Below are 15,796 nucleotides of genomic sequence, written 5' to 3' on the forward strand. Positions count from 1 at the left end.
TTAAAACCTCTTAACAGTCCTGCGTGGTATTGGTAGCTTAACGATTGTAAATTATTGGTTGCATGTTTATACCATAACAACATGGAACGAAAAAAATACAATAAACAATCTGTATCATTATTTTTCGAGAGTTTATTATCTGTAAAACAAACACGGGGAAATTTGTATACTTTTTAATTATACCATCTGACGTATATTATTTTTTGTGTCTTATTTTTCTGTATACTCTTTTACATAGTATTTATTTTAAATTCTGCATTTTATACTTTTTTTAAAAATCGATAACACTGTTATGTAAGTATAGTAGAATCAAGATCTTTAAGGCAGAGGGACAGAGATGTGACAGAAACAGACAGTACACAGAGTGCGCCAGAACTCGCGACCCAGAGAAAAATGTCATATAAGGTAAGATACCAGGAACATGGGAAAAATGTTAAAAAAAAATTATCTCCAAAATTTTCGAAGTTATAAGAGTTCAAATTTTGCACTTTGACTCTATTTATTTCTGTTGGAAAAATAATTTTCCAAGTTTTTTGTTATTAGAAGAGGAAACAAGGAAGCTGTATCCTAAATTGTAACTCCGTCTAATGTTATTAGCGAACAGGTGAGTCAATGTAGTAATTTGCACCGATCTGCTTGCGCAATAAATTATACCAGGTGAATAAAAAGTATGGAACCTAACGTTTTTTGCTTAAACTATTTATTTTTTTGAAAAAAACAATTGATAAATGACGTTTTATCAAGAATAAAAGTTCTGCAAAAAATGTGTATTTATTTTAAATGGCATCCTACTATAAAACCTACAGGGTGCGCCAGAACTCGCGCCCCAGAGAAAAATGTCAAATGCCGGGGGCAATAGGTCGCCAAAAAGTGCAGCCGAAGAAGTAATTTTTGCTTGCATAAGAGAGTTATTAGACTCTTAAATCCACCAATCCCAGAAGGGCACCTCAAGGTGTGATTGAAAAATTATATCCGTTGCTACTCGTAGGTTACGAAAATAATACCAATTTGCTCAGAATTTAAAAAAATAGCTGGTCTACTGTAATTTTGCGTTTGACATTTATTAATTTGTGGGTGACATTACCTGCTAGTTTGCAGTATTTTTCTCGCATAAGAGGTTGTACACGAGTATAATGAGACAGAATCGTTAATTATTATCAACAATTATCAAAAATTATTTTGAAACATTCTGGAAATTCCTGATGAACCGACTTCTTCACAGGTATTGTTCCTTCTCAACTTTTTCTTCGATCTGATACAGATTAACAAACCGTTAAATGAATTTTAGAGCTTGAAAACTAGTGCGTTATCTTTATGAAACAAAGAAGCAAGTGAGAGTGTGACCAGAAAAACATGAAGAAGTACGCAAGTTTCTTTATTTACTTTAATGCAAAATTAACAGAAAAATGTACTTTTTTTAATGTTTTTTTTTTAATGTTTAAAGTTAAATATCTTTTTAGTTATTGATTATAAACACCTAAAAGTAAATGATTTTGGAAACAATTTAATAATCTCTTAAATGCAAAAACAATAAATAGGGTGTTCCATTTAAATTTTTTAAGTTATTGAACTTTTAACAGACGTCTTCATTTTTTTAACATTGCAAATGCAACACACTAAAAACATGTTACAGCCTTATAGCTTGTACCTTCTTCTTTATGGTAGTAAAAAAATATTTCTAGATGTTTTAGTTTTTGTGTCATAAATTTTTAAAAAGTGCATGTTTTCGTCAAAAAAAACGTCTTATTTCTAAGACTTAGCTAAATCGACCAATAAAAGTTTAAAACACTGTCATAAAAATCTACATCCAAAAATGCTAAGAAACGTATGGTGTTTCATTTAAAAAAACACAAGTTTGTAGTGTAACTTATTTTTGAGACACGCGGTATAGTTGAGAATAATTTTAGGCGATGGACTAGATTAGCATCCATTAATTTCCTATATACATGTGTTAAAGTTTTATCGTTTAAAGGTCAATATTGGACTTTACCAACTCTCTGGGACACCCTGTATGTTAATTATTATTTTCAGGAGGCAAATGATTTAAAAAACGCTTGTTTTCATACTTTTCATTCAACCTGTATATTTTTTTTTATTTGAATTTAGTATTCTGTTTACAGTTTTTGTATTTTTATTTTACAGCTAAAAATACAGGGTGTTTACAGATTTGAAGACAGACAGATTTGAAAATTGAACTAATAATAAAATAGTACAGAAATACTGTAACCGAGAAAAAAATTCACACAATTGTTGTTATTAAGAATGCTATTAACCTCCAAAATATTGGTACACGGTTTGAGGGTCACTGGAATTATTTCTTTGTTCAGATAAAATTGTATTGTTGCAACAGATAAAAAATCGTATCCATGACAATGAAAGAGAAAAGTCACTTCATAGTTTTGACACTTTCATCATTTGATTTGCTTTTGCTTAAGTTTTTATCAAAATTCGAAGATCTGTTTAATTCTGTTTAATCTCTTTCAGTGAAATAGTTTCTAATAGGTTTGATTCGTTTCTATTATTTTTTTCCAAATTAATGAACATGTATGACAAATATTAAAATAATAAATAATTGGTTGTCGTGATTATGATTTACGGTGAAACACGAGGTAATGATAATAATGGCCATTGTTGCACACGAAGTAGCAGTTCTCAAACAAATAGTATAAAATGAATTATTTTCTTTAACTACGTAAATTGTTGTTTTATATAGCGTATTAGTTTTCTTCTACCGTGAAAATCATCTCATTTAAATTTCAACCTCAAGACCGTAAACACCCTGTATACTCATAGATAGTATTTTTTTTTATTTTAGGTGAAACATCAAATGTTGTATGTTTCTTAAATATTAGCCTTCCGCTGAAGTTCGCCTTACAATATTATTATAATTTTTTTTTCTTACTTAAAAACCCATTATTGTTATTTGTAATATTATTTGTAATTTGTATTTTCATTCAATGTTTAATATTTTCATTCTGATTTGAACGGGTTTTTTGTACATTCTATTGTACTATACTCTATCTTTTAATTTTCTTTTAATAGCATATTTAATACATATTTCGCATATTGTACTTCATTTTAGCAATTGTTTTCTTCAATTTTACAAATTTTCCTACATAATTTTATAAACACAATTTCTGTAAATGTTTATTGCTTTTTATAATTCATCTTAAAATTTATTTGACTTAGTTTCCCTTTCGGCCCACACACATCACTTCAACTTACAAAACAGCCTTTCGGTACTTAACATTTTCATGACATGTGGCACAGGGTTATTGAAAAGTGGCACTCTCATCGAGTTTCGCACCGGCATCTTGCCGGTGGCATCCGTCAAAAACGTCCCATTGCGAAACGATCGCATTGCGTTAACCCACGGCTCGCTGGTACTATAAATAAAACTACCATCGATCCAGCTCGTCACTTGATTCAACTACAAAACTGAATTACACTCCGGTATTCCAAAATTTTTGGCGACTAAACCTGCTCGCGGGGGCTGTTGGGGCTTTGGCCCGTCTTCCTGTCATATCCGGCCCTATGGAAAGGGATGTACTTATCCCCGCGACACTCTTTATCGTACACATCGTCGCACTTTTCAATCTCGATGTGGTGCATTTCGATGGGACAGCCGCTCTCGGAGGCCATCACTACCTCGGAGGTCACCATTTGGCCGAAAAAGGCCAAAAGGGCCGTGCGGTTGTTCATGGAACCCAAACCGTCGATGCCTCGCATGAAAAGGCGGCTTAGCTTGCGAGGACTGGGGCGGTTTTGGCCCGCCAGCATGTAAACCCCATCTGAGTAGGCGGATGGGGCTCTCCTTATCAAGTGTGACCCTAACCAGATAAAGAAACAACACAATAAAAAAATTAATTTGTTTTTGACGCCCTTGATTTGCATAATAATAATATAGTGTAACAGCCAATAAACTTGCGTAATTATTTATTTATTGACAAATTTGCCGGTCCCCATGAACTAATAGACAATTAAATTAAATACATATTTGTTCTCATTTTTCTACTTTCGAAACGAGATACCTAAATCTCCGTTTCAAGGTTACAATTAGCACACGTGATGTTCCAATTTTGAAAATTTTTCAATTTTTCAGACATGTGGGTAACGGTAATGAATTCTGAAAATTATATTTGGTATTATCAAGGTTAAATGTCTTAGTGAGTGCCTTGAGCAATCAAATATTTCATTGATTAGCGTATCGAATATTCAGGAATTTGTTATATTTGGTAAAAATAATTACCAAGTTAAAGAAGATCAAGATTTTGCGAGTTCAACACACAAGGTCATTTTTTTGCTCAAAAATGTGACATTTGAAGCATTTTGAAATGGCCTAGACTGTGCTGTATACACGGTGAAGAAAAATAATTAATTTTTGTTTTCTGTAGTGGAGTTTTAAATAATTTTTTTATTACATAAATAATAATCAAAAAGTATGGACCCATGCATAAACTAATTATTTTATAAAAAAATATAATTAGTGCGATCGTGTTTCAAGAATAAAATTTTTCCATTTTTCTTTTATACATAGTAAGTACTTGTAAGTATTTGCAATTATTATTATATTATTATTATAAGACCTTTTTTACAAAGGTTATAATTTAAGGATCACAACTATCTACATTTTATTCAATTTTAACCAAAAAGTTGCTATCAAAAAAAATCAATAATAACTCAAAACAGCTATTAACACAACAAGAGTTTTACTATAAAACTTGTATTGTTTTCAAAATTTTTTCCACAACGTATTTTATAGAAAGAGTATATACAGGTGCGCCAGAACTCGCGCCCCAGGGAAAAATCTATAAAAATTTCGAAGTTATGAAAGTTTAAATTTTGCACTTTGACTCTATTTATTTCTCTTGCAAAAATTATTTTCTAAGTTTTTTTTGCTACAGTCTATTAGAAGAGGAAACAAAGAAGCAGTATCCCAAATTGTAACTCTGTTCAATGTTATTTGTGGCTTCAATTGGCAAAATTTTTGTACCTTTACTAAATAATTGTAAAAAAACATATACAAGATCATCAGTATCATTAAATAGACATGAAAAGATGTCAAATTTCAAAAAATATATGCCAAAATTTTTTGACAGATAGTATTTTTTAAACATTTTTTTCATGTTCCTGGTATCTTATCTTATTACTTGAAATCTTTCTCTGGGGTGCGAGTTCTGGCGCCACCTGTATTAGTGACAACATAATAAAAAGTAAGCTTAAATGCACCACAGAAACAGTATTGGAAAAACAAAATAAAATTTCATTCTCAAAATACGATCGCATTTTTATACAGACTGTTCTCAAAGTTGAGGCATTTCTTTTACCACGAGGTAGCCTATATCGTCTCGTTTTAGTAAAATGTTTTTACTAACAGATAATTTTTCTAGTTTTCTAAAATTTTGAGTCCGGTCCTGTCTATCTACCTCTTTGAGATGAAAGCTTTTAAAATAACCATTTCATTGACAGTTTTTTGAATTATGTCAATAGCCATTTGATTTTTTGTCAATACTAATGTTTCAAAAATATCAACGCAAATTTAAACAGGACCGGCTTCAAAAATTTCAAAAAAATCAAGTTATTTTATCTGCGTTACCATCAATATTTTACTAAGGTGTTTTGGGCTAAAACTCTTAAAAGAACAATACCTGTTAAAAGGAACGCCTCAACTTCGCGAACAGCACTCTAATTTTTATTAATTATTTTCTGAAGGCAAGTGATTTAAAAAATGTTTGGTTCCATACTTTTTGTTTCTCTGTACCTATAAACTACAAAAAAATATATTATTTTTTTTAACTGAATAGATATGTTCTTTCTAACAAATTTTTAGTTATATTAATTAGTTAATTACTTTCTGAGAAGCTTGGAAATTTGAGAATTAACTTTCTAATTTTTTGCACTTGGAAACTATTGTTTCTCAATACATATGAGTTCTTTATAAAATCAACAAATTCACTTGTTGGTTGCTTAGGGAGGGGTAAATTAAAATATCAAAAGTCTTTCCATTTCAACATATTTTAAATAGATAAATTTAAAAAAACATGATTTTTTGGTATCTTTTATAATTCCTTAACATTCTTTTCTAATTATCTTATATACTATCACAACCCGATTTTGATTTTTGGTCAAATACGTTTTTTTATCCATGTAATTATGTACTTTCTGAAATATTTGGCAACGGAAGAGTACTTCAAAATTGAATTTTCCTGATTAATGAGTAATTATGCTAATTTATAAAGCGTGTAATTGAAAATACGTGGTAATTTCCAAATTTATTGGCAACGTTTAATTATTTATTCACAATTACTGAAATTAATTAACTAATACTTGTCTATTAATATTTTTTTAACAGAATTAATGAAATTCTTGCTCATTGATTATAATCGATAGATCAAATATTTCCGGGTGAAATACTGTAATAAATTGTTTATTGTACAAAGCTCAAGGGCGGGAAAGAAATTCAGTCAAAATTTTTAATTTTTTTTTATCTGTTGCTAATTAATAAATTAATACTGAAAGAGACATCTATAAAATATACAAAAATCGGCCGGAATTTTTCACGTCTTCATTTCCAACCAGTTTTTTCACATTTTTTGATTTTTTTCCCATACCTACAAGCTTCAACATTACAAATCGGCATAGCAACAGTCTTTTTTTTAAAAGTCATCTTCGAGAAATGTATGCAAATGAAGGTACAATAAAATCTGTCACAATAAACCACCAACAAATTGCCTTAATTAATAAAAATCGCCGGTTTTACGGCAAAATCCAGCATGACTCAAGCGACTTTTTGCAAATTAATTTTGCATAAATTATGAAGGTATGTCACTTTACGTAATATTTTACATTTTCCATAAATTCTTACCCACAGAGCCCCAATCTGGATGAGCCAAATTGTTGAACCATCCATCATAGCGCTGGTTCTCCGTTCGACTGTAGTGTCGTTCTGAAAAATCACAAATTAATTTCTAAATTGAAAATTTTCTTTGTTCGAATGCATTTACTCATCGTACAGTCGTTTACAACCTTGCTTGTTGTTCCTAATAAGTTACATAGAGAGAAAGTGAGTAAAATAATAGCGATATGTAGCAAAAGTAGGTTACATTTGTAAATTATCCCGTTTTCACACGCCAGATTTGAAACTAATTGAGTTTTGACGAGACCACATCGAGACAGATGGAAGAAATTCCGGTCCAGTGACCCAAAACTGGAGCAACCTTGACTCAATTCCGGTTGCAAATCCTAGTCTTTTATCATTTTACGTGCTTGTAATGTATTAGGGTTACGTCAAGGATGACGAAATTTAAAAGTACCATTTTTTCTTTTGTAATCTTAGTTCGATTTTTCTCTCATTTTTACTTTCATTTAGGTCAGCTGGTCTAACCTAGACACGACCTAGTGTGGAATTTTTGCAGACACACCTGCGATTGTAATTACTGAAATCGAGGCAAAAATTTACTCCCTTTTGTCAAACACACTGACAATTATTAATTAATACTAATATTTCAGTTATTTATTGACGTTTATGTAACAAGTCTGGTTTGCCCGAGGATAAGATATTTGTGCTAACTTGAAGAGTTTTATTGAGTAATTAACTTTAAAAGAAATACATCTTTCCACTCTCACCCATAACACAGTTAAATAATTGAAGTTTTATTTTTGGGAATAGACGAACTGATAAGATCTTATCACAGCGAAACAATGAAGCCAAAAAGTGATAAATTTATCGTCTTCCGTCCGTTGTTTCATAGAACACTCAAAATTGTGAAGAATTTCTCTTTTATACATAATATACCACCTGGCACTAGAAATGTAACACCTTTAAAAAATCTTAGTTTACAAAGCAAATTCTAATTTTTTGACTAATTTAAATCTTAATTCGATTAGTAAAATAAATGATTAAAAATTTATTGTGAAATAACAATCTGATATCCAACAAATTGTATCTATGAGACAAATATTGCTAAAATAATAAAAAAAACAATTCTTATCAACCAATGTGTTGCATTTCTAATGTCGCGCAATATAGAGGGTGAATAGACCGACAAAATTTTATCACATCTACCTAAGGATAAATGGAGACAAACTTTACCCTTTTTATGTTTATACCTTTTAGGGGCAAAACCCCCTTGATCCGTGCCACTTACGGCGTTTATGAATTGTTGCAATAAYCAAGTACGTTAATACCATGRTTACCACTACCTGTGCTAACACATCAGTGACGTTCGCTTTACTTCGAAAATAAATTTTATTTGAAGAACGTTTAAACAAAGAATTTTTTAAATATTTTTTTCAGCATGTTCCCATTTGATATTACCAAGGATTAAATTTTGTCGGTCTATTTAAGAATCACCCTGTATGTTTGTATCTATTTATCGACAACAAGAAGATGTATCTATACAAAGTATACAGGTATACTCTTTTTTATATTAATGTGCATCAAGTAAGTTGTAGAAGTCTAAATGCATTTTTAGTTTAAAGGCCAAGTCACATAGAAAATGTCATTAATGTCATTCAGAACAAATTTAATCACATCAGTAATGACAAATATCTTTAAGTTTACCAGTCTATGTTAATTAGATTGTTAATTTTAATTATTTTTTGCTACCTGGGGTGCACATTTATTTGAAAAAATAATTTTTAGGGAACATTGAGGTTAGAATTGTTTGAATTTTGGCATGGTTTCCATCCTAAAATGATCCCTTTCAATGGCTACTTCGATGGACAATAATATGAAAACGAATATATACAAAGTATACATCTAAGACTTTCGGATCTAAAATATTTTTTTTTTGTGTAAAGGTCTAATTTATAATAACAATATAATAACAATTTCGCCTAATTTTAAACTGAGCAAATATGTGTTAATTATTTTTTATTATGAGGTAATTTTATTAATAAGAATTGAATTTCCACCCGAAAGTCTTACGTTAGAAGTTTAATAACTTCGCTAAAAAATTATTTAAAAATAATTAAATTAGAAATGATTACAAAGATTTCTTTTATCAGATAATACACAATACTCGTGTAAGATGTGTATCTCCTACCAACATCCGTTTTAATTTCAAATTCAAATTCATAAGCGTTGAACTTAAACATCTCTATAACATGCATCTGATTTGGAAATTATGTCAAATTTACATATGTAAAGAAAAAAAGAAACTTTTTCTAATAATAATAACATTGTTGCAAATTTTTATATATACAATGGATTCGTTGAGTAAAAGCGCATACAATGTTGTAGTGTTTTAATTAACACAAAGCATTAATTAAACTTGCGGAAATAAATTAATAAAAGTGTTGAAATTTTTCAAAAACATGATTTTAATTGCTAATCAATTTTTATATTCACTCTCAAATAAAAATATAGTATAATCTGTAATTTAGGAACTAATTTTTAAATTGAATACAGAGTGATTTTGAAAAATTTGATTTTTACTGGACTAGCAATTTGAAACTGATACTACATTACATTGTACAAAAACATTGCACATTTTAGTCGACATTTTTAAAATTTAGTGAAAACAAAACAAAAATGACGGAAAACGAATAATATTAAAGAAAGTTTTAAAATTAACAAGATGAATAAATATTCAAATGGGATTATAAAACTTTTGTCTGTTCAAATTTGGTAAATACCAACTTCCAAAACTTGTATCGCATTTTCCCTTTTTCTCATCCATTTGCCGAACTGAATTAGTCAAAAAATTTGCGGTATGTTCGTCATTTGAAAATTACATCTCTTTAAGGTAAAACCAATCAAATAATTTACCTATCGCTACAATTAACATAGCTTAAAATAATTGACATTTATACAAAAGAATTCACTTAAATAGGACAGAAAATGTCACTGTTAATAACTGAGTCACTGGAAACAGTACTAAGCTTCAACAATAATTTAATCACTTAATTAACTCACGATTCCGTCTTTAGATTTAATTTAAAAAATGTCACACATTTAAATGTAAACGCAATTAACCTAGAAATATTTGGTAAATCAAATACACATAAATAAAAATGATTGTCAATAGTTTGAAGAATTTCAACTCACGACTAGGTATTTACATTGCATAACATTTAATACTGTATAGTTTCAGCAACCTTCGGATAAATGTGCATCTCTTTAATTCGTTTAATTTGTGAAAATAATTATGACCTACTTCTTCCTGCGATTACAACGCCAGGATATCTATCACTTTGTTCAAGACCTAATTATTTCGAAAAGTGCAATTGCAAATCCGTATCGATTGACTTTTATTTATCACTGATTGTGACTGATAGTATCAGAATTTTTAAATAATGATAAGTACTCATTAATAAAGTACAGATATGTGGTAATTGCGTGCTAACGATTTTATTTTACTGCCAGTAGGTCAGGAAATCGAGATTTATGGAACGGATTCTTCAGCCAACTAACTTATTCGCAATGGTCATGATTTACTTAGAAAAGTAATTTTTTTATTAGTAGATAATTTTTTCGACATATTTTTATATCTATGAACATTTGTTCAAAATATTTGTAATAAGGCATCAATAACATAAAATACAATAAAATTAACAAGAGAGTGAAAACACTTTTTTTATGTACTTACATACATACAGCGTGGAGCCAAAGTAAAGAACAAAATTGATACATTTGATTCAAAATAATTCCGTTCGGGAATTATTTTGAAAAAAGATTATTCTTTTTTCAAAATAATTCCCGAACGGTTAGTTTCAATTTTCTAAATACTATATTTTGACACTATACTAACATTTATTACATCATTGGTTTTTAAGTAATGACGTCATCATTATTTTTTTATTGGCAACCGAAATTGTTGACTGTTTTTGTTTCCTTATCTTTCTGGTAGTTATAAAAAAATGATATTGTTTTAAGTTTCCACACTTGTCAGAAGTAAAAAGTTATCGATAACTAGTAATTACACAAGAAGGCCATTATCTTTTTGGTTTCATCTTATTTCATATGAGGTTAAGCTTAAAAGGTGTAAATCCTTTAAGTTAAGAAAAGAAACTGAAACTATGTTGAATTTTATTCGTAAGAAATTGAAGAACGGTTTTTCACCTATAAATAATATTTAATGAAAATTATGTTTTATTAAAAAAATACACTTTTCTAACTCTGGCAGATTGTATTCCAAGATTCTGAGATTTTAGAAATGTCTAAACGATTTGGATTCCGGCTGAAGAATAGGAATTTTACAAAAAAAAAAACAAAACAATATTTTTACAATTTTCTAGGCACAATTCACTTTTTAGTTTTTTTTCTTATCTGTATGTAATTGACAATGCTTAAAAAAATAAGTCATTGATGTGAAAATTGATAACATAAGTGAGAGTAACAGTAAGTCATAGATTTACCGATAAATATGAAACAAAGAGCCATTATCACGACTCAAAGGCGTTGTCATGTAAATTGATAAAATAAGTTATTACTAAAAAAATGTATCAATCTTATCAAAATCAGCCTGTCATGTGTATTTGTGTCCTGTTTTTTAAAACCGTTTGATATACACAAAATCAGGTTTTTAATAAATTGATCCATAAATAAAATGTGGACCAGAATAATAAATTGAGCCTAGTTCGATTACCTATGCAACGGTAGCTCCAGATATCAACAAAACGCTAAATTATGTAATAATGAACTTGAAATAAATTATCACAAAAAATTGTGAAACACAATTATATTTGCAACGAGGTTTCACTCAAAGACTTATTATTACATAAATGGGTTTATTGCCCATTAAAAGCGCCATTACCGGGACAAAAAGTGCTTTATCGCTCAAGGATGATAAGATGATGAGGCTTTTTGTAATAAATATCTTAATGTCTCTTTTGTCTTAGACATTTCAGTAGGATGCAGATATAGGGCATGATAAGCAAAGTAACACAAAATGTAACCTTGCAAAATAATTCAGAAATTGGGTTTCCTGGTGGTCGAAGGCGCGGCTTTTCGCCGTCTTTTCCATTGAAATAATAATTGCTCATGTCTTACCAGGTCGTACTGTCGAAATGGCAACGAGGACAATGACACAGAAAGTGAGTACATGAAATAAAAGAGATGTTAAAGAAACCATATCAAGTGTTTTAAGTCTTCAAAACGATAAAAAACCATGTAGAAATCAGCTGTTTAACATCCCGCACTCGCGAATATAATAAATTAAGTGGACGACATAGTCACTGTGAAGGTTTTTTCGAAGAGACAGCACACACACTCACGCATATCTACACTGTACTTCATTCACACTAACAGATTGCTTAAACAAAACCTCTCCATCAACAGTGAAGAGAAAGTAGACTTTACTTAAATCCCCTCCAGAACTGAACATGGATCTTTTATAATTATTAATTTTCTTAAATGAGGAGTTAAGTACACAAAATCGGAATGATTAGGAAGATACGATTCCCAAGAGATTTAGCGCTACTTTCTACGACTACTAATTAGGCTATTGTAGCGGTGCTGAAAGGTAATTACCCGCAGTGAGGTTACGATTTGGAGTTTCTAACAAAATCGATCCACGTTTTTTAATGTTTTTCAAAATTTTGTAACCATATTTAATTTAAAAGTTCTATAAACAATAAACAAACATAAAAATTTTACCACCTACTGGATGCAGACTTGCAGAGCTAAAATTTGCACATACAGGTGCGCCAGAATTCGCGCACCGAGAAAAATGCATATTGACTTTATTTATTTCTGTTACAAAAATAATTTTCCAAGTCCTAATTATTTGTGGCTTTTATTGGCAACATTTTGTACCTATACTAAATAATTCAAAAAAAAACAAATACAAGATCATCAGTATCATTCAATAGACATAAAAAAATGTCAAATGTTAAAAAATAAATGTCAAAAAATTTTTAAACTTTTTTTTCTCTGGGGCGCGAGTTCTGACACCCTGTACATGTATGTCTAAGCAAATTAAATATAAATGCCAATATTTTTTTCAATGTTTCAAACATTCAAATTATTTTTTATTACACTTGTTCAATAAGTGTGTATTAAAGTATTAATTTTTTGTTATTTCCTATTAAATTTTGAAAACTCATTACATGTCCATTCAGAAATAGTACATTACAAGCGAAGTGGTAAATATGTCATGTATGCTATTTTATTCACAATCACATTATTTTTAATCTCAAAAATTTGAGTAAAATAATATTCTAACAAAGTGGTAGGCCATCGGAATGGCGTTTGATTTTTGAAATTTTAGAAATGTCAAAGAAATATTGTGTGAATCCGAATTAAAATCGTCGAAATGGAGAAGTGTACTCCCTCAGAAGTAAAAGAAACTGCTACAAAAGTAATTTAATACTAATTTAGCAAAATATGCGTAACTTGACAATTTGAAAAAAAAAGTCCAGGTATTTTTGTAATTTTAAGGTTGGCTAGCCTGCATATTACCGCCCAAGAGAAGTAATATTATTACTTCTCATGAGATTTAATGATATGTTTCCCAACCTTTAAAAGGTTAGTAATCGACATATTACATTAGTGATTGTGAATAATAGTATATTAAAATAGGGTTTACAGTAGGCGTATATAGGTTACAATTTAAAATACAGTTTCCTTGTTTCCTCTTCTAATAACCTATAGCAAAAAAACTTGAAAAATTATTTTTCCAGCAGAAATAAATAGTCAAAGAGCAAAATTTAAACTCTCATAACTTCGAAATTTTTATAGATAAATTTTTTTTAACATTTTTTCCATGTTCTTGGTAACACACCTTATATGGCATTTTTCTCTGGGGCGGAGTTCTGGATTTAAACAAGAGATTGAAATTCCGATTCGAGCCGCGCAGCGGCGAGTTGAAGAATGAACAATTACTTGAATGGTCTTCTGTATCGAGTGTTTTAAACTATTTTTTCCTATGTTACGCTTTTTATGCTGTTTTTAAAGAAAATAAAAAAATAATTTACAAATTTAGAGAATTTTGCGTCAATTGGTGACAGTTGGCTTTAGAAAATTCTACTCTAACTGACATTTATCATTGTGCGTAACATAAAACTAAACTCTCAAAATTTGTTCATGTTTGTCACCAACATTAAAAACATGAAATACACTAGGCTAGTGTAGCACCCAAACGTGTTCATTACCAGTGATTTATTTTTTATCTTTCTCGGTGTTTAAAGATTCGAAAAATTTTATTGTTTTTATTTTAAAGTAGACAGAAAATTAAAAAAAACATATATCTACAATAGAACACTAATCTATGACACAAAAATGTCTATGACTTTGATGAAATAATACCTCTGTATCAATCAAGAAAGACCTCAAATTTTAATATTTTATTAGTGTGGAATTTAAAATTTTGAGTAACAAGTCAAAACGTTCCGTATTTATGCAAAATTTAATTTAAAAAAAGACATTTTACATTTCCTAGGTGAGCAATTTTAGTGTCACTTATTATAAGTAGGTATTTTGTTAAACTAATATTCGAGAACTAAAAACTGGTTTAAGACAATCAAATTTCAATGTTGCGATTAAATTAATTCAAATTAGTTTAATGTCTAAACAACGTAACTCGGTTGCTATAAAGTCTTTTAAATTTTTAACTTCTCTGAGCCTATTTACAGATAACAAATTAAAAATTTTATCCACAATTAAATTATTAGATTACAAAAATTTGACTGTGTAAAGCGGTAAACTAAAACAACTGTGGTAATTTTTTGTCGTGCAGTTTATTAAACTTTAGAAAAACGTTTCGTGAAAAAGACAATTAACAAAACATTGCGTTGTCTCTTGGCATAAATTAAGTTGTTCAGACTACAATGAATTGCTAACTAATTAGCGGTTTTAGTAATTTCGTTATAAAAAAAACATATTCAAGTAGTTCGTCTGTTTTTTGTTATAACCGCATACAAATTGGAAAAAGAGATGTTGTATGGTTTGTGGGCCGATTATTATATCCTGTGGTAAAACCGAGAAATCGAACTTCGCAATGAATCACTCTTGTAATAATAAATGTGTCATAGTTTCCTAAATGACCTAATTAGATACTTTATGACTTCAGTACCTGCTCCACATCTCGTTTGGATTAATACTTCAAGGTTCAAAAATAACCCTGATCTCTATTATAACAGGTAATAGATCAATGAAAAGGAACTATGGGAGATTATTCGATTTTTTAGTGCTAGATAAATATAAATTAGGAATTCATTGAAGTAAATAAGGTGATGTAAGCGTTATAAATTAGTAGATTTCTATGTAGTATTCTAGTTTAATATTTTTTCAATGACGTTCAGATCCGGTGCACATACATGTAGGAGAATTAAAATAAGAATAAACAGACACGACGTGTGGGTGAACATACAATAGTGCAATGCATTTTAATTTAAAGTATTTGTACCTCAAAAAAATCTTATATTAAGGGGATTCCACCTGTATTCTTTTTTTGCATACAATCAAAAAAATAAACATCAATATTCTGTCTTAAAATGAAATATAAAAGTTGTTCATAGTTGCTGTAGTTGAATAAAAAAAGTTGTTAGGTTAGTAAAAATGTCTGTTGCTAATAAGTAATAGGTAAGTAAAGTTTTAGTTTACAGTCTCTTAGCGACGAATATAAGCTTTAACCTTGACAGTTCCTAGCAACATAAAACAGACGTTAAATAACCTGGACTTAAAATAAGACACAAAAATGCAAAAAAACACTTTTTAATTAATAAATCTCATTTAAAAAAGTTCTTGATTATTATTAAAATTGATATTTTTAACGTGGCCATAAACAATCAACAACCAGCCGTGCAGATTATAAGAATGATAAAAAGACAAAAATTTTACCACATAGACATT

The 15,796-nt window shown here is 29.5% G+C and overlaps 1 protein-coding gene across 2 annotated transcripts in view; it reads right to left on the reverse strand.

Annotated features, from left to right (window-relative positions):
* The window catches only part of LOC123014308 (dual oxidase), a 28,473-nt gene extending 16,217 nt beyond the window's left edge, over positions 1–12,256 (reverse strand). Inside the window, exons 1-4 of one of the 2 annotated variants that reach the window (XM_044413364.1) lie at positions 11,996–12,256; positions 6,866–6,946; positions 3,481–3,830; positions 3,226–3,430 (exon numbers count right to left, since the gene is read on the reverse strand). In XM_044413364.1, the coding sequence (XP_044269299.1) occupies positions 3,226–3,430; positions 3,481–3,830; positions 6,866–6,946; positions 11,996–12,077 (718 nt within the window). In that variant the 5' untranslated portion in view covers positions 12,078–12,256. The remainder of the gene's footprint in view (positions 1–3,225; positions 3,431–3,480; positions 3,831–6,865; positions 6,947–11,995) is intronic. The other variant, XM_044413365.1, reaches the window with a different exon arrangement.
* Positions 12,257–15,796: the final 3,540 nt, after the last annotated feature.

Source organism: Tribolium madens, unplaced genomic scaffold, assembly GCF_015345945.1.
Source record: "Tribolium madens isolate multiple individuals breed KSU strain unplaced genomic scaffold, Tmad_KSU_1.1 Scaffold_97;HRSCAF=244;Tcas5.2_LG3a, whole genome shotgun sequence".
Taxonomy (NCBI): domain Eukaryota; kingdom Metazoa; phylum Arthropoda; class Insecta; order Coleoptera; family Tenebrionidae; genus Tribolium; species Tribolium madens.